Source organism: Seriola aureovittata, chromosome 4, assembly GCF_021018895.1.
Source record: "Seriola aureovittata isolate HTS-2021-v1 ecotype China chromosome 4, ASM2101889v1, whole genome shotgun sequence".
Classification (NCBI taxonomy): Eukaryota; Metazoa; Chordata; class Actinopteri; order Carangiformes; family Carangidae; genus Seriola; species Seriola aureovittata.
Window position 1 is genome coordinate 17,611,171 of NC_079367.1, and position 24,195 is coordinate 17,635,365.

General features: G+C 38.0%; 2 protein-coding genes across 3 annotated transcripts; both read right to left on the reverse strand.

The window, feature by feature from the left end:
• Positions 1 to 1,443: 1,443 nt before the first annotated feature.
• On the reverse strand, positions 1,444 to 15,185 carry clptm1 (CLPTM1 regulator of GABA type A receptor forward trafficking). Its single transcript, XM_056374766.1, has 14 exons — positions 15,039 to 15,185; positions 11,446 to 11,579; positions 8,805 to 8,928; positions 8,430 to 8,588; positions 8,120 to 8,237; positions 7,926 to 8,011; positions 7,438 to 7,558; positions 7,065 to 7,309; positions 6,473 to 6,566; positions 6,167 to 6,357; positions 5,818 to 5,913; positions 5,397 to 5,532; positions 4,105 to 4,272; positions 1,444 to 2,655 (listed from the first exon to the last, which is right to left on the reverse strand). The coding sequence occupies exons 1-14, from the start codon at positions 15,087 to 15,089 to the stop codon at positions 2,480 to 2,482; spliced, it is 1,899 nt and encodes a 632-aa protein (XP_056230741.1). The 5' UTR covers positions 15,090 to 15,185; the 3' UTR covers positions 1,444 to 2,479.
• A 2,490-nt stretch (positions 15,186 to 17,675) lies between these two features.
• tbcb (tubulin folding cofactor B) lies at positions 17,676 to 23,175 on the reverse strand. 2 transcript variants are annotated; one of them, XM_056374777.1, is made up of 7 exons: positions 23,022 to 23,175; positions 22,422 to 22,566; positions 22,061 to 22,204; positions 21,459 to 21,555; positions 20,835 to 21,026; positions 20,320 to 20,392; positions 17,676 to 20,225 (listed from the first exon to the last, which is right to left on the reverse strand). In XM_056374777.1, exons 2-7 carry the CDS (start codon positions 22,539 to 22,541, stop codon positions 20,111 to 20,113), a joined length of 741 nt encoding a protein of 246 aa, XP_056230752.1. In that variant the 5' UTR covers positions 22,542 to 22,566; positions 23,022 to 23,175; the 3' UTR covers positions 17,676 to 20,110. The 2 variants fall into 2 exon arrangements, with proteins under 2 accessions (XP_056230752.1, XP_056230751.1); XM_056374776.1 differs by having other exon boundaries at positions 23,012 to 23,169.
• Positions 23,176 to 24,195: the final 1,020 nt, after the last annotated feature.

The following is a 24,195-nucleotide window of genomic DNA, read 5'->3' on the forward strand; positions in this document are numbered from 1 at the left end:
ACACCATCAACCGCCATGCACGTGTAGTAATTGACCTTAAAAAAGTTTCTATTTTCACCCTTTGATGAGGTTACGGGGCGCAGCAGTGACACCTACTGTTCATATAGACGAGTTAACGGAAAAGGAAAGCGCAAGCTGAGGCGTTTAGGAGAAGCAATGATTCAGCGAGGGCCAGAAAAAACAATAATGGATAGATAATCATCAGCTGCAGAGGTTGCTGATAAGCTGGAGTTGTCAGAAAGATATGTGACACTACAGCTGGACAGTCTGACCCTGTACTTTCTGTTTCAAAAGCGCAAAAAGTCTGAGTGAAACTTCAGAGAGCCTGGGATGATTCACAAGATAGGAGAGTAAAATAGGCCCTGGACCAGAGCCTCTGTAAGAGTTGACTTAATATTTTGTGTTAGAAAGCCTTTCAAATGACTTCAGAGATGGAAAATCTGCAAAGACATACAACATGACCACAAAGACGCACAGAGGCCACATCAGGAGATCCACAATGACAGAGATAACAAGCGACCACAAAGAGACACAAAACTGTTTAAAATTTCCAAAACAACCGTAAAGACACAAAAAAGGCCACAAAGAGAGAGACGCCAAGCAACACAAAACCACCACAAAGACACAAAAAGTGACCACAAAGTAACCCAACACCAGTACTGCAGAGGGACAAAAGTGCCAAGCCGTTTGTAATTGTTTTGTATGTTACATTCTGGGTTGGGGTCTAATTGTCTTAAAAATCTGCAGGTTCAGTTCGGCCCAGCATTAGGCTTGTTGTTTCTGTACATGATTCATGAAGGAAAGTGACACCATCTTTAACATATGAACCCTGTCACCTGGTAGATGCATCATTTGTGTAGGCTAAAGTAAAAACTGCCACGTGGCCTCACATTACTCAACCCCTAACCTGATGACCAGACTAAATTGCCATTATTTTGCTTCATTATAGAAATGAATATTACAAACTATAATGTCTAAACGTCCAACCTTCTCATCTTTCCACACATACAGGGGAAAGACCGATCGAATCAGTTGAGTTAATTTAACAAGCAAGAATACCAAATATTTCCTGGTTTCAGTCTCTTGAATGCGAGTATTTTTGCATCTGTCATTTTTATTTCTTTGTAAACTGAACCTATGAGTTTTAGACCTTTGGTTGGACAACATGAGCAATTTGAAGTCATTGAGCAATTCTCACATTTGCCTAGACAAAAAAAATTAAGCAGGGGAAAATAATGTAACTATGCATTAGTTGCAGCCCTAAACTCAGACCTTTAGGGTGAAAGAGTACAAAAGGCCCGTGCATGCTTCATAAGCACACAAATAAAGTATATTTCCTGTAACATCAATAAAACTCAATGTGAAAAATGAAAGGTTTCATGCAATGTTGTTCTTGGACCCAGTGCGGTAAATAAAAATAGTAAATAAAAAAAGCTTTGCATAGACATTTTAAATCACACTTAAGTTTTACTATAAACATGAATGCTCAAAATTTAATATGTACCAACATGGAACCCTCTTTGTTTCAGGATTTACAGCACCCAAACTCAGAACAAGAGACACTGTCATTCTTCCAGTACACACCTGACTGTCTCCACTGTGTCTGTCAAGGTGATTGGGCTTGGAGTGTGAAAAAAATTGAAAATCAGACATCCAGCCGAGAGGGGAAAATAAAAATTAGACTTGCAAATTAGGTATTGCTAGACAGTTTTGACATCTGTATTATTAACATGACAAGCTGAGATTCTGTACAGTTTGAGGACATACAAAAGAATGTTTCAGTGACTGAAAAACAAAAATTAAGTAATTGACAATATTAATATATTTATATTAATACCAACAAGGCTGTTATTTTTTTTATGTTCAAGTTTAGAATATTAACCATTTGTTTAAAATTGAGGGTAGTAGTCACTGTCTTGTGGGTAGTGTCCTGTAGGGTCATCCATCTCACCACCTCTCTTCTTCATCCTCCATCGTGGCTCAGGACCTTTCCAGTTTCCTCCAACACTACTCACCAGTTTCCAGGCAATCCGAAACACGGTGCTCACATGGAATGAAAAGAAAATTTCACAAGGAATCTACACAAAGAACAAAAGTTGCACTTGGCCTCTTTCTTCCCTGTATAAAAAAAGACATAGTATAACTGCGACCCGTTCCCCTCCCAACCTCTACTCCAGGACACTGATACCCTCTGATAAATCATACAGAATACAGTACATCACGTTTTGTTTTACTTCACTTGAACCGCAAAACGAGAGGGCGGGGATGGGCGGGAAACAGAAATAAGAATTTACCAAGTCTACATTGAATATGATTCTCTGTGGATCCACACAGAAATCAGAGGGAACAGTTGAACTGCATTTTTTTGTAGCGGCGTCCATGACAGCTAAACGACAACTCCTCTCCCTGCCTAATTTCCACAAGTCCTCTTCGCCCCAGCAGTGAGGGCCAGGGAGGCAGATAAGGGCGCAGTCTTTTTTTAATCGTTCTTCTTCTCCCCCTCTGGCTTGTCTGTGATGGCGGCGGCCACGGCAGGAGCAGCATCTGCTGTGTTGTTCTGGTCGTGGTCAACTCCACTGGTGCCAAACTCGTTGACCCTGTTGGGATCGACCCGATAGATCCAGCGCTGGTAAAGGTAGATGAAGAATACTACATCTGCAGGAGAGGAAACAGATGTTAGTCCAATGAGAAACAAGTAATTAAATAACTATTTGCCATCAAGTAACAACCGACCTTGTTATAGTGGTTCAATCAAACGTGTAAAAAACCTTTCCCATGTTTACAACTTAGTAGCATTCACATTAGTAAACAACTCAAAACAGTTGTACGATTGCACAGTGGGTTGTGAGAGGGTTAAAATGAATATGTATTGGCAATATAGCTCGTAAGTGTGGCACTGTCCATTTTATCTAGTTGTAAAGTGTGAGCTTCAATAAAACTCCACAGTCCATGTTCTTCGTTTCAACCTTTTACTAAAGAACTCTTTCAAAACAAAAAAAAGAAAAAACGGTAACAAAATACTTTAACATGCTAGACAAGCATGATGAGACCAGTAAACACAGTGTGCCCTCCAGGCTCCATAGTTTAAACTAAATAATCCTAAATAAATCCTAATTAAGCCTACCGCAATCAAACTGCAACGCAGGTTATCGTTAGCAAATCAAAAACAGCAAAATATAAATTGTTTACTAATATTTGTATACATGGCTGAAACAACACTATATCCATTAACCCAGACATCCCCTACCAAAAAACCCCTATTAGATCTCCCTTTAATAAAAGGGTCACTTTCCTCCATCATATCATCAAGACTGACAGACTGAGCCCACTTCACTGACCACTGAGGGGAAAAAAACATCAATAGCTGCCTGATACACATTTAAAGAAGTCACTTGATGAGCTGAAAACTCAAAACAATGTCACTGATAAAGCCTAAAAAATGAAGAAAAAAAACATATGGATCAAACTAGCAGACTTCTTACATGATGTAAAGTAAAATAAAGCTAATTACTCCACACAGTGCTATTTAGTGTTAAAATCTCTAACTCTAGCTTGGTTAAATATAATACGTCTTCATATTTAATTATAATAAAACAGCCCCTAATAAATTGTCTGGTAATATCAAAGGGCACTGAGCAAATCAGTGAGATCTAGTGAGCTGACACTAGGTGGAGTTAGAGGATCTTTCATAAGACATGCTGAGACGGACATCAAAAGGTTGATGGTGATTTGGACAGTTGGTCCAAATACAATTCCATGAGTGACAATGATTCTACATTTCCTCTGAGGTCAGTGTGCTCAGGTCGAGACAGAAGGGCCAGAAAGGAGAACAGCCTTTCCTTTAAACAAACAACAAATCTCCCTGGATGAATTGCCTATTTTAGCTGCCACCATGCTGAGCAATGAGTTGAAACCACTTCCAGCAAAACACTGCACGACTGAGCTCATCTTCATCGAGCTACAAACTCAAAATGGCTCCTCTTCAATGTGGGCAGAGGAAGCTGACAAAACAGCTTTTACTTACAATGGTTGATTTAGGTGATAATGTAACTTCCCCTGATCCAAGTAAATTCATAGAAAAATACTCTATCAGAGGAGACGTACCATCTCTGAGGCATCCTATCCTATACATCATGGGCATCTTGATGACGAAGGCAAACAGGTCATCAATAAAGGTATTGAGAGCCTTGTAGGTGAGCATCCTCCATGGGAGGTGGGCCACAGACTTCATTTTGTAGTTGATGAATAGCTGTGGCGTCATTGTAATGAAACCTAAAGCCAAAAAACAACAGAAAAGAAGGAACTGGTTAGGTCATATAAACACTTTTACAGCAGAGGCAGTACAATAGACTGCAGGCGACATCACTGAGTGAACCCGTATGAAGTCTATTAATACATGGCACATTGGCAGAGGCCATTGGGAAATGGGTACGTAACCATGATGCAAGTATGAAAACATTAGTTGTGTGTACATCCACTACAATAATAATAATCAGCTGTATCTCTGGCCTTTAAAAAGATTTATATAAACATGAACAAAACCTGCTGGACACATGTCACCAGAAGATAAAATCAAAAATGGAGAACAAGAATAAAATAGTAAAACAGGAACAGTTAAGAATGAGTACAAGATAAAATATCATCTTAAAAACATACAAAAAGTGTCTATGTGCTACTTGTGTTAAATCTGATCATTATCATCTTTATGTGATCATCCTTTTCAATAAAATCTGTTAGGATGTGTTTCATTTATTCAAAATGGACTTATTTACTGAATCAATGAAAAACACTGATAGTCTTCATAATTTCTTGTTAACTTCAGTATTTTGGGGATTAAAATTAAAAAAAGGGGATCTGTTAGAGATTCCTGTCCAATTTGTTTGTCGTTGTTCTATATGCTTACCAGTGCCCTCTGCATCATTTGACGTATATTAACTAATCCATGGGCAGTTACATTGTACACCCAAATCATCAAGATTATTTCTAATGGGAAAACGCCCTTCCTCTTTCCTGAGTTCCTCCTTTTCCTCCATGTTTTTATTTTACTAATAAAACAATGGCTTGCTTTGAAATGAAATGAAAATGTGCTATCCAAATTATATTGTAATTATATGGTTTTTCATTTATACTTTGAGTCCCCTTTTTTTCTTATTTTATTGGTTTCACTTAATTTACCTACCATATGAGCCAAGATTTGTTTTGTTCTGTTAGTTCTTCATTGACTTACTGTAGTATGTCGTCCTGTGTTACATTATGTTTCTTATCTTTTGGGAACTTACATTACAGTACATTAAATCCTGCTTATATGCCATATGCCTATGTCTAAAGTTGCAACACAATATCAATGTTCCTCTATTTAAATGCAGTGGTATATAAAACACTTCAGATAAACTTACCAAAGGTTAACAAGAAGCCATAGAGCATGCTGAGTACCCATGAGTACCAGCCTTTGTGTTCTACATACAATAAACTGTAGACCGCATAGCAGCCGAACAGTGGGTAGAGGAGCCATGACAGGTACTTGAAGGCCATCTGTTCCCAGGACAAGAGAGAAAAGAAGTTATTGATCAAATCAGAGACGGTAATAACAAATTGATTTATAAAAGCAAACCGATAAGTGTACAAGACACACTCGAGATATTCTATTCATCCTAACACAGAAATGTTTATTTAGGCTTGTCTGAAGTTTACAGAAGTGAGAGTAAGAGTTTGATGATAAATCTTTTTCTGTCATCTGGTATAAAATACAATTCCCTCTAAATGTAACTTTGAAACCAGTGTCTTCTGAATGTGGTCAATGTTTGCAGTTTAACTTACATCGTCATAGATTTTGGTTGAAGACTCCACATATGTTGACTTGTCTTTGAATACCAATCTTGGGAATAGCCCTGCGATTTTGTTCTCTCTGTCCAACTAGTGAAAGACAAAAGTAGGTGAAAAAACATGTGAATTACAATTAACAAACATACTTTATTCACAGCTTAGCTCACACTTTTTTGGTTGAAGTTGAGCTCATCAGTGAGACAGACTGAATTAGGTTGGTCTTTTAAAAGGGCAGAGGACAGGAACCCACAGGCTCAAAGGTTCAGACTTTTTTCGAGAATTACTGTTAAGCAAACAATATTGTGCATAAAAAAATTTTAAAAAAAGTGTTGTTCTGACTTACTCTGACGTCCATGACCTTGGTGATCTTCCACAGGTCAATAAGAAGGCCGATGAAGACGCTGACCTGCACCACAAAGTTGGTTTCGTTGTCCAGTATGTACAACAGCACCACCATGGACTGAAAAACTCCAAATATGATGGAGCGCACCGACAGACCTTCTAGAGACTGTCTGCTGTTCCAGAACTGGATATCTGCGGAGGAGATGGCGGGGTGAGGTGAAGCTGGAGATACATAGACACTGTGCAACTATTATTTTGTTGTTTAAAAAAAAGAGTCCTGGTTACAGAGAGGCTGTTGTGACCTTACCGTTCTTGAAGGCAAGAAACTCGAAGATGCTGTGCACAATGGAGACTATAATGGTGAGTCCCAGCAGGTACGGATTGGTTTCCAAAAGGGCCACCTATAGAGAGAGAGGGTTTCATCTCAGGTTACAGATATAACACAATCTCAATTTTGATATTCGACCAGAAAATCCACAGATTTAGCTGTAGCAGTGCCCACATAGCAGTTCTTATTCATATGACTAAAGTACATGTCCTGGTATTCGAGACGAGATTCATAAACAACTCGCTATACTGCAGTACTATTGTGATACAATTAGAGCTGCAACCAACGATTATTTATTAATCTGAAGATTATTTTTTCAGTTAATTGATTATTCATTTTGTCTATAAAATCACAAATACTGAAAATGCTGCAAGTGTTTCCCACAGATCAAGGTGATGCCCACAAACGTTTTGTTTTGTCTGATCAACAGCACAAAATCCAAACACATTCACTTTAGTATCATGTGCAACAAAGGAAAACATCAAAATGTTTATTTTAGAAGCTAAACCAAAAATACATCTCTCATCACATCTAATATATTTTTCTGTCTCTATGACCCTTGACCTCTTACCTTGACAGAGTCTTGGTCTTCGTCAGATTGCTCATAGGTGTCCTCAGGCAGGAAATTCCATGGCGAGCGAGCGTTCTGGGCAGCGTACAGCTGCCAGCGCCACAAGGACAGCGGGCAGTAGGTGAGGCGCAGTGGGAGTTTCATCAGGGTCTCATTGATGGGATAGTAATCCTTCTGAAGGTTCCAGTAGTCGTTGAAATACACGATGGGGTAGTAGTCTCCACTTACTGCATCAAACTTAACATCTAGTGGTAGAGAGGGTAGAAATGTCACAGATGGTTGGACACAAAACTTTAGAAAATTGCAGTTGAAACCTTTTAAAACATTTACAGCATAGTGCAGCATTGCAAAAAGGTCAGTAAGATTAACTCACGCTGGTCTAGAGGAGCGGGAACAGAGCCTTTGACCCAGGCCGTGTGGTCATCTACCATGTTGATGGTGAGGTTGGGGTGCCAATGAGAGATAATCTCCACTGGACCGTGGCTCTCTGCCCGCTGAGAAGAAACACATTTGATGACACAGTTTCAGATTGTTGTATAGAATGAGTCAAATCCAACGAGTCTAGACCTTGATATTTCAACATATCCATTCATAATACACAGTGTACAGTACTACGGCCTGAATGATACTGGATTTCTGAGGCCAATATTGAACACAGAGTAGGACATTATACATTTAAAAAAATGACCAATGCTTTCTGGTGGTCAAACAATGTAATGTAGACACTATTTAAATTACCTCAAATCTAGTTTGCCATTTGTGTCCTGCCATTTCTTGTTATTTATCAGCCAACATTATTATATCTGCTGCTTTATCAGTCCAGCTCTATGTTGTACAATAAAATAAAACAAATATACCAACCTTGATCATTTCAGGATCTGCTTCTGTCTCTCCTGTTAGCAGATTCTTGGTCTTCATAAACTTTCTTCGCTTGAATTTATTCAGCACTGACAGAGTAAAAAAGTAAAGGTTAACTCTTAGGAATCAGTATATATATTATTATTTTACTACTTTTGTAACAGCTTTTGTTTAAAGTTTACAATATATGTGCTTACTTCGTGTTGCATGAACTGTTGCCAGTCTGCGATATTGCCCCTTGCGTTTGGGGTCTGGATGGAATCCACTTTTAGTGAAGTAGACGTGAATGTAAAGGGAACCATTCTGCTGTACTTTCTGCAAGCACACACCACACAGGGAGAAATCTTGATTTCAGGTAAATACACATCCATATTACAATTCTTTCAGTATCTACTTGTCTTTGCTGTCTAACACAGGTCCCCTCTCACCATCATCATACAACTACTGCCTGTCACACCTCCCCCTCCTCTTATGTTGCACCTCCCCTCCATCTTCAGTCAACCCCACCTCTGGGATGTCCATCTCCATATTGTGCTGGTAGCAGCCGTCCCCACTCTCCCCCATGTTCCAGTCTCCATAGACCAGGTCCCTGTGGAACCAGAACAGGGCCTCTGTGTTGTTGAAGTCAGAGAACACCTCCTCCTGGGACACGTACACATACAGGTCCTGCAGGCACGGTGAGAATAAAAAGGTGTTTATGATATTACAGAGCCAGGGGAGAGCGAGACAGTTATTTCACAAGGAGAGATGCCACTGGTTTGCTGGCAAGATACTTAAGGAGAACATAGTGTGAGGAGTGTTTAAAATGGTACAGCTTCAATTCAATTAAAAATGTTTACTGAAACAGCTGGCCATTTTATGAGGAGGGGATAGGTGTAATACCATGAGGGTGTCCTTGGGGAAGAGGTTCCTGCTGGGTACCCGAGGTGCCCCAGCCGGTGTGTTGGGGTCAGGAGTGGACGGCCCTCGGCGAAACCAGGTACTGATTGCCCAGATTATGAAGATTCTGGAGGAATGAGAAGAAACAGAGCCAGAGGAAAAGAAGATTAAGTAAAAAGGAATTAAAAAAAAAAAAAAAAATTCGATAAAAGAAAGAAAAAAATATAAAAGAGCAGAATGGGGTGATGAGTTGGAATAATACTTTGTTTGTAAATGGACATATACTGGGTACATTAGCATAAAAAAAGTCAGACAGAATTTGGTTTTGACCCTTTTTCTTGAGATCTGAAGAACTGCGACAGGAGAGTCAAACCAAAAGACAGCTAATCTGATTAAACTGTATTCAGTCAAACTGCTTTACATTCTTTAGGAGAGACATTTTCTTGCAACATAAATCAGTCATAGGTCAAAAGAGACAAGCTTAGGAGTAAAAGAGGAACACAGAACTGGCAATGTTGTATGTATGTATGTATGTATGTATATTGCTGACGAATCTTTTCATTTTCAGATTCCAGCCTCCCGTTTGTTTGCTTGTGCAGTTAATCCCACAGAATGGATGTAATGCAGTGGCGTTAGCTTCCTAAATTAATCATTAAATAATACCATAGACAAGGTGCGCCACTGGAAATATTGTAATCGTACTAATAAAATAAATAAACTGATAAAAAATAAAGAATATATACAGTTCTCTCTCCGTGTTTGTCATCAATCTCCCAAAGCAGCAGTGACTGCTGTCCTCCTCCTCCTCCTCTCCTACATCTCTCAGCTATCCCTTCCTTGCCCTCTCTTGTTGCTTTAGCTGCCACAACAGCACTGGCTGTAGTCTGGCAAAATTCAAAACAAATTAATTGGATAACTAAATCAAGCCAGTCAGACTGTTCAGCTTTCCCATGTGTGTTTTTGGCACTCTTTTTTTGCTAATAGCTCTGATCGAGACTGTCAATATTCATCTGGATTGAGGGAGAAGATATTCAACAGCAATTGAGTTACAGAATTAAGATTAACGTTATCCACTTGCACAATCTGTCGATATTGACTAGCAGCTATGCTAGCTGTCTTCTTTGCACGGAAACGCCAACAACAATCGTTCCTGCCATGCATGATCATGTTTTGATAGTGTGTGCATGACGGAGCAGAAGCTATTAACTACCTGCTCTACCATATATATAAGAAAAATCTAACTCACTGATTCATTCATTCACACTTGGACTACCATCAAACACTTGTAAGTTCCTACTTCTGAGCTCAGGTGTCTTACATGCAACAGTTTTCTGAGGAATTTTTTTTTTTTTTTTTTTTAAAGTATATTTTTTTGGGCTTTTGTGCCTTTATTGGACAGGATAGTGGAGAGAGACAGGAAATGGGGAGGCAGAGAGAGGGGGAATGACATGCAGTAAAGGCCGTCCGATGCGGGACTCGAACCGGGGCCAACTGCAGCGAGGACTGTAGCCTCTACACATGGGGCGCCTGCTTAGACCACTACGCCACACGACGCCCCTGAGGAATATTTTTTATAGGTGATGAATGGGAGTATTTACATTTTATTGCCCACATTTGTTCCTGGACTAATCTCAGAATCAGTTACATTAGGTTCTGGTGTTTTATGGATTCATAAACAATAGTGCGGGAATTGTACGTTTTTGTGAACTGGCTGAATATTGACAGATGTATGAGAGCAATTTTACCTAATAAATGATGGAAATAGGGATCATTGCTATTAAAAGTCATATACTTTTCCGACATGTGCTTTCTTTTTTTTTGCTTTTACAAATCATGATACTGAAATATGTGAAATAGTTTGAGCTAAAGCCTGGGATTTTAAATGGTTAATATTTTTAATCTAGGTAATGGACCTGTTCTTTTGCTGATTGGTTGGCAAAGTAACTGCTTGCCTAAGACAAGAAAAACAACCATAGGCATTTATTCAAATCAGGTGGCAAAAAATACTACATTGGTACCAGCATTTTAAAAAAGCACTGTACATTTGGTTATAAAAGGAACATCTCAATGGAATTATTTGATTCTTGAATCTGCAACAGTTAACAGATTCAATTACTTGTACTCACTTACCGACATTATAGTGCACAGGTTTTCGTCAGGTAAGGCACAAGTGACTGACTGTGCAGATATTTTTTGGTTCATCCACCACAGTCAGAAAGTAGCACTTACTGAACAACTGACTAAATACAATGGACAAAAATAGACCATAAATAGAGATCTGTTTAGAAATCTGACCCTTGTAACACCACGAAGTCCAGTGAGAACTAATTTTCATGCAAGTCTCACTTGTTTACTATAAAAAATTAAAAAAACTTTTTTAAAAAGGACAAATTTGGGTAAAATTGCAGCTTGAGAAGCAACGCAGACTGTAAACTCTGCAAAGAGATCTGCAACCGAGGTAAATATATAAGGGCACGATTTTCTGTTTACTTGCCACTTTGATATGAATTGTCATACTACCATAATATATCTCATGTATTTAATTAATCATTACACCCATAGTATCACAGTAAGCTTTTATCAGTGGCAGGCTTTCCGCTTTTAAGAACGAGCCTCCCAGATTAAAAGACAAAGAAAAACTCACCTGAAAAGGACTCCTTTAATGACCTGCCATGCATTAGGTGCTTGTTGCTGCTGTTGCTGCTGAGGGTCCTGTGCATTTCCAGCCGTCTGCACAGTCTGGCCATCTGTTGGCGCAACAGTTCCATTGCTGCTCACCTACAGCCATGAATACACACCAACGCATGCTTAATGACCTTTGTGTTGCAGCAGTTAATTGACACTAATTTCAGACCTGTCACTCCATGCTGTGCTAAAGTGAGTAAATAGCGGCAAATAGTATGTTTTCAAAAAAAGATTACAGGAAATTTGCAATTAAGCATATGCTTAGAAAGTAATACATCAGATTTGAAAATTAACAAGAAATACATTTTCATTCAAGCTGCAACAATTAGTCAATTAATTGATTAGTTGATATAACAAACTTAATTTGCAACTATTTTAAAATAAAACATTTTTTAAAAAGCATTTGCTGGTCCAAGGCTCTCAAAAATGAGAATTTGTTACTTTTCTTGATCTTAAATTTCTTCAATAATACCTCAATATATTCGGTGCCTTTTAGACTGTTTGGAAAAAGCATGACATTTTTAATATTGACAGTTTTCTTCCTATTTTCTGATGTTTAATTGACCAAATTATTAATTGTTTAATCATATTCTCTTGCTCCGGCTTCACAAATATGAGGATTTGCTGTTAGGAGGAAATAATATATTTGGGTTAACATTGTTCTGGTCAAACAAAACAAGCTATATGAAGATATTGGGGCTCTGGAAAACAGACGCATAAAATTACAGGACTTTTAAAGAAACTATTATACCTACACTAATCAATCTGGCAAAACATGTATTAACAGGCTACTATTTAACTACCAGGACACATTTATGTTATAATACTAATAAAACTTTTGTAGTTTTGACATGATTTAAATAACTCTCATGTTCAAATTCATGTAAGCATCAGCAAGCATATTTGCATATTGAGGATAAGTAAAAATGAGTTTGTTCTTTAACGTAATTTCACCCTTGAAAACTTAAGTGTGTCCATGTAACCACCCAAACTCTTCCAGCAAGGCCACATTCTATTCAAGTGACACAATAGACAAGCACATGCCAAGTCATGAGACTCATTCACTATCTAAACATCTAATCTCCCCCGTTGTCACCAACACAAGGGAGATCAGTGGTTGGCCTCCAGAAACAAACAATACTTGAGGGTAAAAAATGTTTTCCGTTTGACGGGTTATTTTCATTCATTAGGGCACCAAGACGGGCTTGAAAGGAGTGAACACTGAAAATGTAAAGATTTGTGATGAGCCACTGTCCCTGCACCATTATAAACATAACATTTCAAGGCCATCAAGTGGCTGAAAATAGGGCCTTTTCATCCTCGCTTCCATGTCCTGTTGCGTTAAAATAGAAGCAATTCTATTATCAGAGACATCCATCTCTGTCTCTTGGAGGGATCAACGTAATAACTAGACAGAACACCAATATGCTCGACAATAGACACAGGTTATCTCCTCCAGTTTAGGATAATAATTTACAACAATTTACGGACTGAACAAGGATTAACAATTAACCACCTATTCAAGGTTCAGAGGAAATACTTCACACTGGATTGTTACTGTGTGTTTCGAAGGGAGAGTGAAAAAAGTTTAGTTAAGACTGGTTCACAGAGAAATGAACCAGTTTTACTAGTATTACTTATTAACGATGCAGATGGTCTTTCCACATTCAGAGGACATGTAATAAAAGTAATTTTTAAGCTGTTGTCATTTTAGACCTGTCTAACACTGACTCCATCACGTGTGTTGTGCTGTGGCCAGTACAGTTATACCTGTACTCAATGAAACCATAACTGAGAAACTGAAAAGCAGACCAAAAACATCTGCTATTGGCCCCTTAGTGCTTCACCTAGATAAATACCACAGAAATGTCTTTCAACTGATTCACTGGATCTCAATAACAGCATAAATGCTCCTTTTAAAACTAATAGCGTATTTATCCTGACAGAGCAATTGTAATACAAAAGAGACACTAAGAACACACTGTAGCCTTGCCCTAGTTTCTGCCACTTGTGTATTACCACTACATTTCAATCACAGAGTTAAACATCACTTTTTCCAGAAGATAAATCCCTGGCAATGTCCACATTTAAAAAATGTTTAATAACATTTTACTGATGTTCTGAAGCTGAACTTATCAATGTTTCTGGAATTATAAAAAATTGAGATTGAGTACAAGGGAGATGAGTGGTTTGCCTTTAAAGAGTGATGATTCACTTGACCTCTGTTAACTTGTGATAGGCATTTGTCACGCCAGAAAATAATTTCTAGATTGCTCATTACCCTCCTAATGACCTCCTACAACTGATAATACAAACAATTTAAGAGAAGTTTTTCCAGCGTTTGATAAATTTGCAGACAAATGTTTCATCTAACTTGTCAATATCAACAAGATGAGCTGCCAGATAAACCCTTTCCTGTGGGATTTACTAAATGTAGATTAAACCAACATTTTCTGTAAACTGTAAATAAAAGGCAAGTGAGAAGATTTAACAGTGGATGAGAAATGTGTGTGTGTGCTGCTGGTTAGTCATTCCATGTCTGCTTAGCTCTGTGACTTCAATGTAATGATAATGCATGAGAGAAATCCTAGATTTTAAACTGAAACCATCGAAGGAACCCAAAGAAGCCTAAACATAAGTCATACCTAACCTTGAAACGATTCACTGAGCAATTATTAGTCCAATGACAGAAATGTGTTTTATAAATTGAAAATACAAAATTTTGCTCTTTGGCTTTGTAAGTCGCTTTTTTCTCATATCATTGTTTTGAATTTGTTGAGCTAAACACTGACTTTAAACTAGGCACAAGGGAGACGAGTGGTTTGCCTTTAGAGTGATGATTCACTGTGACCTCTGTTAACTTGTGACAGACATTCGTCACACCGGACAATAATTGCAAGATTGCTCGTTACCGGCCAAATGATCTCCAACAACTGATAATATAAACAATTTAAGAGGATTTTCCAGGGTTAGACTAAATTGCCAATAGATACACCTGCTTGATCTCACTTGTCCATGTTAACAAGATGAGCTGCCAAATAAACCCTTTTCCTGTGGGATTTACAAAAATGTACGTTGAGCCAAACGTTTCGCCTGGAACGACTGTAAATAAAGGGCAGGTGAAGACATTTAACAGTGGTTGAGAGATGTGTGCAGGCTGCTGAAGACTGGCCCGGTTAATGAAGCCAAGCTGCGTTGCTCAGGTTCAGGCCTTGTGGTGGCTCACTGACACCCCGCAGCAGTCAGCTGGCTCACACCAACACACCTGGAGTCAGCTACGAATCTCGCCACTTTTACGCAACCATGTGTCTTCTGGTTAAATTTCCCCGTTAACGCCGCTCTCCCTCCATACATCTAGCCCGCTAAGTCGGGTTTTCTCGGCTCGTCGTTTTAAAAACCAACCGGCAGTGACAACGTCACTGGTGCTCATGTAACGATCGGTAACACGTTTAAATGTTAACGGTTCCGTGCTCAACGTTCAAACAAACAAAACTTCCCTTTTGGCCCGGGTGTGAAAAGTAAATGTGGTGAGGGTAATGTCATTCATTTTACCTCGCCGTTGCTCACGGTTGCTTTAGTCGTTTCGGTCTCCTGCGTCGCCATCTTTCCTTGTCTCTATCGCGCACACGCCACACCACACTGCTGGCTGGGAAACTGCGTGTAGTCTCGCGAGAGGTCAGTTGTAGCGTCAATGGAGTGACGAAAAATGTGAGGCGGTCGATTTTTCTTTTTCTTTTTTTTATTTAAACTTGTATTACAAAAAATGCAGAATAGATGGTCATTAAAATATCACAACAAAAGTATTCAGAAAATACATGTAGACCTAATGTAAATACTGACAACAATTATTTCTTGTATCCTTAATAAAACAACAAGGATACATTGAATAAAAAACATAATAAAGACAATGAAATGAAAGAAAGACAGACAACAACAAAAAAAGCCAGAGGTGTGATATGATGCAGGCAAGAATGAATGTACTTATGATGAAATGTCACTAAGTTACAATCCCCTATTCAGGTAAAACAGGTTAGGTGAGGTGCATGTCAGTATCAAGGATGGATTACCAACTGGGCAAAGCAGTCAACTGCCCTAGGGCTCCAAAAGCCCCAAGTTTACTCCATATCATTTATGTCTACATAATTTGATTAAGTTTTTTAGTTTTTTGGGGGTTTTTTTGTTTGTCTTTTTTAGAAATTTGGACCACTGATATCATAATATCAACTACAGGTTCTCCATCCTCCTTGTGGCCCAGTCTTGTAGAGGGAGTCTGTATCAAGATCTAGTTTAAAGACCGGTTTTAGTTCATATTCTGGTCGTTTGTTATAAAGTTGTGTTTTATGAAATTTTGTTTTGTCAAGTAATTAACACATAGAAAACCTCAGACAAGGCAGTATTACTTATAGGCCAACTGTGCGGCTGCTACCAACATTTTTTTCATTCTGAATACATGTCAGTTATTTTCTGTAGTAACTGATTGATTGTTTAGTTTTTAAAGTATTTTGTTTTGTCTGAAAAACAATCAAAAATTCAAAGTTGTTGAGTTTACTGTCACAGAAAACTGGGAAAACTAGTAACTATTCACATTTGCAAGGTTGTTACCTGATCATTTTTGGGCATTTTTGCTTAAAAACTTAAACAATTAATCAGTTGTCAAACTTGTTGTCATTTGTCACAAACTGAAATGAAGAGTGGTAGTCATAAGGGGCTCAACAACAAATTTGCGCGCCATAGGAGGTTAATCCGCCCATGGTCAATATTTCTTGAAAAACACCCTCAGAGTAAGTTTTTCCTGAGGCATCTCATCTTGTGAATAAAGAATTTGATCTAAAAATTTACAATGACATGAATTCTGGAATTCTTAACAGAGTAGAAAAACAAAATATTGACAGCTACCAAATATTGGTAGCTTTTCGGTCAAGTAGTTCTCTAACTCTTGTCAGAATTTCTCAGCATGTGGACAGGTAACAAACAGGCGTCGTATGGACTACATTCATTTCTGACATCAGGAAAGTACTTGGAGACAGCTTCATGACGGGATCTGTGCTTAACAGAGATGAAGACCTTTTTCACTTCATCGGTGAGAAAAATACACTGGTGTGGTGTTATCCATGCTGTGAACCAATTTACCTCATGGTGAGTGGCGCATGTGAAAACAGCTACTGAGGGAGACTTTCTGTGCGGCTGATAAATATTGTAAGCTTCTTTTTGTGACAGGGCTGATGAAACGGCATGAAACGCTGTGCTTAGTCATGCATCTTCAGTCGTGTAACTATAAAATGAAAGCTGTCTCAAAAGGGAAAATGGAACATGTACTACTTGATGTTTAAAAATAGCTACAGACATCTTATTAAACATTAAATCTCAGGCAAGCAGCAAGTCCCCAATACCATATCTGCAGTCATGTAAAGTAACTATACTCAAGTACAATACTTACATACAATTTGTAGGTACATGTACTTGTAATGTCCATTATATATAATAACACTGATAGGGGCCATTCTTACTTCTGATAGTCTATATTTTTGCTGATAATGCATCTGTAGTTTTATTTAACAGTTTGAAAGCAGGATTTGTAGTTGTGGTGAGTATTTTTTAGATTTTAGCTTTGCCACATTGACTTAAGGATGAGAGCACATTTTCCACCATTGCATATTTGGACATCAGATCCTCATACAATCTCCAAATACGTTTTTAAAACAAATGGTCATGAAGTCTCTGCGTGTGGTATTTATGTCTATTCACAAACAATATGTATTTTATTTTGTATCTTTACAGACACTCCCATTCAATCTAAGGCTTTTCTGATTTGAGTAACACGTACAAGAGCAACTGTGGGTATATAAACCATGGGCTTACGCTCTGTTCTTCAGTTGGCAGTTACACCCAGTGCAAGTGAATCCACTGAAGATGTTTCAGAATAAAACCACCCTCTCTTCTTAAAATGTGTTCATCCTGAGTCCGGTGTGATTCATGAATGCAACATATATGTATAAAGTCTCTATAGGGCCTGTTGTTCATTTGTAGTGTATGGTATTGTTTAGACATTCAAATTTGTCCTTGGTGTATACCATGACACAATTCTCACTAATAACTTAGCAAAGCAAGTAATGCACAGTAGGTAGGTAATGCAGGTTTCCTTCAAGTTACTTTGCATGCTTGCACTATACATTTACAACATAATGTTCCTTCATTGTTGCATGTCAATTTTATTCATACAGACCCAAATCACAAATTTGCTTCAGAGGGTTTTATAATCTGTACAACATATCACACCCTCTATCCTTAGATCCTGAATTCAGATGAGGAAAAAAAGAGCTGAGTGATCCCACTATCAGGATGGACAGACATGCAATGGATACAGGTAGACAGAAGTAACAGTAAAATTGGAGAAAATGGTAAAACAGAATTACTTTTATATATACAATAAGTTAAATTGAGGAGAAATGTTAATTGCAATAAATTTAAGTTTCAGGCAGAGTGTAAATAGTTCATGTTACATTACACATACTGACAAATCCACTCTATTTAATTAGCTACTATACTGGCAAATTATTTTTTATAATTATGCATTACCCTTTGGCACATAGTGAATCAGCACCTTAGAAATTAACAGGTTTTAAAAGATGAAAAGAGAACAATACTCCATGTTTGTATATGTGGCTATGACATTTCATTGAAAAGAAACCACAAAAATAATTAATTTACATTTCCTCTGTTCTGATTTAGAGGACAAAAAAAGGATATAGAGCATATAGATAGACAGTTTTGAACCAGTAACACATAAGGAATCATAAATAAGGCATATCATTCATAATTTGAAATGCATTATCAAAAGTGTTGTGGTGATTGTAATGGACAGAGAGGCAGTTAACTGAAGTGTGACTGATGTACCTGTCCACTGTCAGATAGTTCAGAGACTGAACACAAGATGATGCACAGACACAGGAGCGGCAAATACATACAATCAGTTTCATAGGTTTCGCTGTTCCTTGTGTTTTGAAATATTACGCTGATGGCCAACCTGGTATCAATGGTATTCAATAAAAAATATGCATCTAATAGTACATTGTAAGTCTCATGGAGTTACTTTATACTTATACATCTCCACTAAATGACCTATTACTTAAGCCCACTTGAACAAAAAGCTGTGTAATACTAGTGCTGAGGGATTATACTGTTTGACACAGCATGAAATTCAATGTGCCATGCTTATATAGAACTTCAGGAATTAAAAAAAGAAATGTCTGTTGGGTATGACTTGAATTTGAATGCTATTTGAATTTTTGATACACTTTCAAATCAAACAGTTCAGGTTGAGTTCTCTGAGAAACATCTAAGGACTAAAACATGATTCAGCATCCAATTAAAATATTTTTGAGAGAATGTAACGGGGATTTTACAGAATACACTCTCCATAGATATTGGATTTATTTTTGGATGATGTCATCCCATTTGTATACAGGAAAGCTTATCTGAAATTAAGTAGATAAATTTGATCTGATAGATCGCATTTAAATTAAACAAAAATAAATCAAATTTTTATCTTGAAACAATATTTTTTTTTATTTCAGTGGTTCAATATAAGCAGGATACATTAAAGTGCAGAAACAAGAGGAATTCAGTCAGAAAAATAAAGGGGAATTACATCTTATATCCACTCGGAAGCCTAAAAATGGGGCTGTTTTACATACCACATACAAACGAATAATGAAATTTAAGGAATTATAAGTTGTTTAGAAAGGAAATATATACCCTCGCATACTTTAATGCTCATATTTTGGCATCGTACACCTCTGTAAATGGCAATAACTGCAAATATAGCAAATAGGAACAAGAGCTTCCGCTTCCGCTTACAGCTGTGTTTCATTATGGACTATTCAGGCTACTGTTGGTGGGGATTTGGGGAGTTTGTCCTTGAACTGTCCTTGAACTGTGAAGTTCTTGTCAATTGTTCGTGAAAAATGGTGGAATGACTTTGACCATTGAACGCTGATTTAAGTAAATGACTGGACATTGTATTAGTCAGGGCTACAAGCAACAATTACACTTTTGATTTTAGTGTCAAAGTATTTTAGGGTAAATTTTTCCTTCAGCAAACAGTTTTCCAATCCTTGGACCACTCTCTCAGCAATTTACAGTCTTCAACAAATGCTAAGACTACAGTTCACTATAGACATTTATATACAATCATCTTTTTACACAATAGTTGGTATCCAAACTGTCAAGAATGTCGGATGACATTGAAGACCCACCTTGAGAAAGCATGGGAGCAACAAGTACTAGTAAAGCAAGTGCATGAAGTGAAGAACTACATATTAACCTTCATTATGCCGCCTCACATGAACAAATACTCTCCTTTATCAAACCTTGTTGGTGTGAGCTACTCCTGTGATTATGCTGTGTTCTTATCATATCCAGTTCACCAAGAGACTACTACCTGACAGTCACCTCTGTCAAGTTGCATTGAAGTTACTGAGGCTGAAATGCCTTTTGATCATGCCTTCCAGAGAAGCACGAAACAAACAAACAAAAAAAGACATTCGGTACAATATATATGACTCTGTTATCTCCAGGTTGGTGAATGGAAATTTCAGGGCAGAAAAACTACAAATCACACAGTCCTACATCTCATCTAAACCATAATCCTCCTCAGGGAAGTCTCCCACAGTCACACTCAGGGGCTTCACAAATGCACCATATTTGTTCTCACAATCAAAGTATCGCTTCCCTTCAACACTGCGAAGACACAATTTAAAAAAGGGACAAGGTCAAAATCAGGGAAAATCAAGACCAACATAATGTATGCTGCTAAAAAAGACAGTGCTCTTACATTCCATCGTGCTTTCCCAGGGGCTCGTCATACTTCACACCCACCCAAAAGCCTGGCTTGAAATCTGCTGTGCCTGCAATGAACATAACAATTACACCAAGTTCACCCATTCTTATTTATTGTTGTTTGCTTAATCATGATTTTAAATTCTCAGTCTTCATAAACTGCTGAAAATGACAACAAGAAAAAAACTCAAGCAAAACTGATTTTTCTAGGCCTATTCCTTTATGTGGATATTAACTGTAAATATTTATAAGGACATTAACAACAGCCTGTAAATGAAACAAATAAAATGAAATAAATCACACCAGCACAAGAAACACTTAAACAGCCTATCCAATACTTTTGGCGTCATAAAACTAGTGGAGTTATGTATAACCCAGGGCTACAACTCCTCCTCATTGCTTGCAAAAATGAAAACAATGCTGCTCTGTTATAGAGAAAATCCTCACCAGCACAGGATTTAAACCAATGTCCTGAAGAAAGTAAACCAGCTAAGCTTTATCCACACTTACCAACATACATGACTGTGCCAACCTTCGTGGGCTGCCCAGGGACATGCACTTGGCATCGGCTGCCAACAGAAATGGCATCAGCAGCAGCCTTCTGTTCCTCCTCCCGAGCAGCGAGATCAGCTTTCTTCTTGGCCACTTCTTCCTCATTGAAGCGGCCAACACGTTGTTTCTTCATGAATGACCTTGCTGAGTCTGCGGGAAAAAGTGTGAGGTATTACTAAACCAGGATACTTTAAAACAAGACTGGGAATACTGCAGAAGATGTTCTATTAAATAAGGTTGAATAACTCCTTTACATTTGTCAATGGTCAGCAAAATAAACAAACATTTGTACAATCACTGCCTGATGGAGGTATTTAATTTTTTGTCAATGACTGCAGCTAACAATCGATTTTCATTATTGACTGCTCTAACAATTATTGTCTGGATTCACTGATTGATATTCAATTCAACAGATTGACTCAATTATCAACTATACGTTATTGTGTAACTATAATGTTACCCCTTGCTGCTGCAATAGCGCTATTTGGTCATAAAATAAGGAAAATATATATCTTATTTCAAAAACACAGAAAAAACGCTATCAGAATTAGAAATTGAAGAGATATGCATGGCAGACTGTACCTGTTTTCTTATCATATGCCTCATCTGAGAGTTCAAACTTCTCCACTTTGGAAACATCAGTGAATTCACCCATCTGACCTCCACTTCTATCAATGACCTGAGCAAGAAATGACACGGTTTTTTGTTTTATGTTTTAAAAACACCACTAGCATGTTTTAGTCAATAAGTATAGATCACTTCAGTCTGAAATAAGCAAGGTAATCCATAGGCAAGTATTTTAACATTTCATTATTGTTGCATGGTAACACAGCTGTGAGGAGCCAAATTTTAAAATGATGATGATGTGATTTTTGTTGGGTCCTCTACCAAACAAACTTGTTCCTTTATATCTGGAGAATATGATTTGTACGCTGGGGTGTCTATGTAGCACCACAACACTTATGGTGCTAACAATGAATAACAATGTTATGATACATTTCACCTTTATCAATTTTTTTTTAAATATTTGTCATATCTGAGGCAAATTTGTTCTAGCCCAAAGATAAACAGAATTAGATTTGGATACATGGACCATCTGCAACCTTGTGGCTAAGTGTATGTTACTACAATATCACAATGGTCAGGACCAGTATAAAGGGATTTCACAACCAGCTGCTACATACATGTATTCTGCAGTCATCATCCACAGGATAGGAACCCAGCAAAGCGTCATTGTCGTCTATTTTCTGCATGAACTTGTCAGAGACACTGTATAACTCCAGGTCCATGCAGGAGGATGGTGTGCCCACAACCATCTCCAACTTTCCCTAATAACAGTAAAAACAAAACAGAATGCATAATACAATGACTTTTTTAAGATGCTGATAGGTCTGTGATTACATGAGGAAGGCAGAAATGAATTATGATCTAAATATAAAGTGAATTGTACAGGTTAGGTCTGAGAAAAGCCAAAAAAAACAGCAATGCCAACTTGTGCAACTTTTCAGTTGTGTAATGTATGATTTGGAGTAAGATGAGGCTCACCTTCAGCTCTGCAACACTAATCCCTCTATTGAACCTGCGCTGCGTCTCAAAGGAGATGATGGTGCTTGTTAGGCGCACATTCACAGTGGGGTTGGTAACTATTGTCACTTGGCCGTCCATTATCCTGACCGTTTGGACACAGCTCCTGGTCAAAAACGGAAAAAACAGACAAGTAATGTGACATATTAAGCAGTGGGACTGAAACTGATACACTGTCTCACAGCTGCAGACACATATTGTCCCTGACAGTTAGTATGATTCAAGCCGTTGTCTTGCTGAACACTTCTGATTAAAGTCTCTTTGACGACACACAAAAACAAAGACTGTGTCTACTTCCAAACACTGTTTAGTTTTGGTAGCTAGTACTTATTCTAAGCACGTTCTAGCATTGAAATCATTTGCCATCTTTTATCTCTCACATTTAAACAATTTATCAACTGCGATCGTTTAAGTTTCATTACACATTGTCTCATTTTAGCTGGCTAGTTTACATCAATCAAAGACTGCGTTAGCTGTTTGGGTGGCTAGCAGCAGCACAGTCACGTTGGATACACTGAGGATCCCACTACAAGGTTGCCATAGTTACTTACAAACGCGTACTTTTTTCTTCGATGGTATTTAAAGAACTTTGACTCGTCTCTGTATCACAGTTTAGCCAGATGAATCCGTAACTTTTACGTTTTAATTACACTAACGGTGGTACCACGAGCCTCGCCGTGTGGTTGGAAAATTATAAGACCGATTCCTGCTACGCCCAGTTCTGGAACGTTCTACCCTCCCCAGACAGCGGGAGCACCAATCATATCGGGGACCAAACGAGCTCAGCCTATAGTGTTACGAAACTTAAGAAATGACGCTTAGGAACCGCCTATGTACCAGCAGATTGACACCGTCGGTAACCAATCATCAGACGGGAGTGAAAACGATCGTAACCACATGATGGCGTTGCGCTCAAGCCTAAACGTGAAGACTGAACAGTATCTGTCATGAGGAATAATTTAACCACGATAGACACATTTGGCATTGTTTGGAAGTATTTGACCCTGTAATGAGAAAATATAGGTCTGTGCTTTATATTATTACAGGTTTGCCTTTATAAGTGGCTTGATCGCCAGGCATTATGAGTGAGATACCAGAACATTTGGGTTCAATCTGATACCAGGCCGGGATCACTGATACCAGTACCTATATTGATTTTTTATCATTAAAAGCAGCTAATGCACCACCATGCAAGGGAGCGAAATATGCCATGGTTTATGAGATTAATGCATATTGATAGTCTGTTCTGGAGTTTAATCATCAACAAATAATTTGCCAAACATGAGGCATTTCTTTTTTATTGTTCTCTGTTAATTAGCCTACTTAATCACATGCATGTTTAACCACAAGACAACTTTCAGTGATGAATACCATTTGTTCATTACATGAATTCTCTGAACTTGTTGATTGATGTGATCACTGTGCATGTTCATGTGTCCAGCATGTGATCTAATTTGTAATGTCACTTGTATTAATACTCGGGGGATTGATCTGTCAAGCCCTACCAGCCATAAAGAATCACAGACTCAATAATGATCAGTAAAACCACACCATGTTTGGGTCTAGTTATAACAAAGGTCAATAATAATTTTGGCTTCCTCTCAGTTGGTTGAGTAAATATGGACTAATGGACAGTAATGTATAGAATAAACTACATTATGTATTATGAATATGAAATAATATTGTTGAAACTTGAAAGCATTTTTGTGAGGACTATGCTATGTTTGAACTGTCA